The sequence below is a fragment of the Lottia gigantea genome (assembly GCF_000327385.1).
Source record: "Lottia gigantea unplaced genomic scaffold LOTGIsca_1131, whole genome shotgun sequence".
Lineage (NCBI taxonomy): Eukaryota > Metazoa > Mollusca > Gastropoda > Lottiidae > Lottia > Lottia gigantea.
In genome coordinates this window covers 9,592-10,827 of record NW_008707080.1, presented here as the reverse complement: position 1 = coordinate 10,827, position 1,236 = coordinate 9,592, and the positions used below count along the sequence as shown (strand labels likewise).

The window sequence follows — 1,236 nt, the reverse complement described above, 5'->3', positions numbered from 1 at the left end:
TAATCCGAAAAGAAGATGACGGACATCAGTTATTGGCATTCCGTAATGTACGCTTGGACCAAGCAGGGGAAATTACTTGTAAATTGAAGAATGATCTAGGGGAAGCAACATGCGTAGCTCAGTTAGTTGTGATGGAAGATCCCAGACGTCATGGACCAGAAGTGAAGCCACCAAAGTTCATCAAGAAGCCAGTAGATACAGAAGTGGATATGGGAGGGGATGTGAAGTTAGAGTGTACTGTAGCTGGGGAACCAGAACCTGATGTTACTTGGTTCTTTGAGGACAGAGAATTATTTGTAAGTATTGTGATTTTCATTTTTATTCAATTGAGTGAATTCTTCTGCAAATCATTCATTAACCAATTTATATGTATATTTTGTTGATTAGCCTAACAGTCTAATTAAAATTAGTCCAAACTTTCATTCCGTTTTTTATATTAGCTTTTATTTTTAATACAGCCGCTTCAGTAAGGGTCTAACAACAGCCCTCTTAAATGTTGTCAAAATAATATTTGAACTAATCTGATAAATATCACAAAGTGCCAGCTGGAGAAGTTAGAACTTTGGTTAAAGCAGACATCATCTATTTAGGTCAACGGGTTATTTTGACGATTGTTTAAGAGGCCTGCCTTTAGACCCTAACTGAAGTGGCTATATTAAAAAAAAAAAAACAGAACGAAAGTTTGGTCTAACTTTAATTAGACTGCACAGGTGTAGAACTTTAAAACTAGGATGTAAAACGCTATTTTATTTGACTTCAGGAATCCCACAGGCGTATAATCCGTAAGAGTGGTAACAACCATGTTTTGAAGTTAAGAAACATGGCTGCCATGAATGCTGGGAAATACACCATAAGAGCTGTCAATATGGCTGGGGAAGCTAGCTGTACCTTTAAACTCGGTGTTAATGAAGTAGAGGAGATTCCAGATAGACCCAGGTCAGCTTAGCAAGGATTTTATTATCATATTTTAGTGCTTTTGACAACCCTACCTGCTTAATCTGGCTGTATTTGCCAGTCATGTCTGATAAGAGCAATGGCCAGATGATTTAGACAAGTTGAGCGTGTGGTCTTGAAGACAGTTATATATTAAAGGGATAGATTCACCATTAGTTTGACCAATCATATCCTAGTTTCAAAAACAGAATTTTTAGCTAATCTAATCACTAATAGTGTTCAAAGTTGATGTTTTAGGCTTCCTATCTATTTTTGTCCAGAATTATCTGTGTTTTAAATTTG

At 36.4% G+C, this 1,236-nt stretch overlaps 1 protein-coding gene across 1 annotated transcript in view; it reads left to right on the top strand.

Annotated features, from left to right (window-relative positions):
• Window positions 1–20: 20 nt before the first annotated feature.
• Window positions 21–1,236, top strand: part of LOTGIDRAFT_146786 (hypothetical protein) — a gene marked incomplete at both ends in the record, with an annotated part of 2,165 nt that continues 949 nt past the window's right edge. Inside the window, 2 exons of the mRNA XM_009047560.1 lie at window positions 21–296; window positions 761–936. Of these exons, the coding sequence (XP_009045808.1) occupies window positions 21–296; window positions 761–936 (452 nt within the window). The remainder of the gene's footprint in view (window positions 297–760; window positions 937–1,236) is intronic.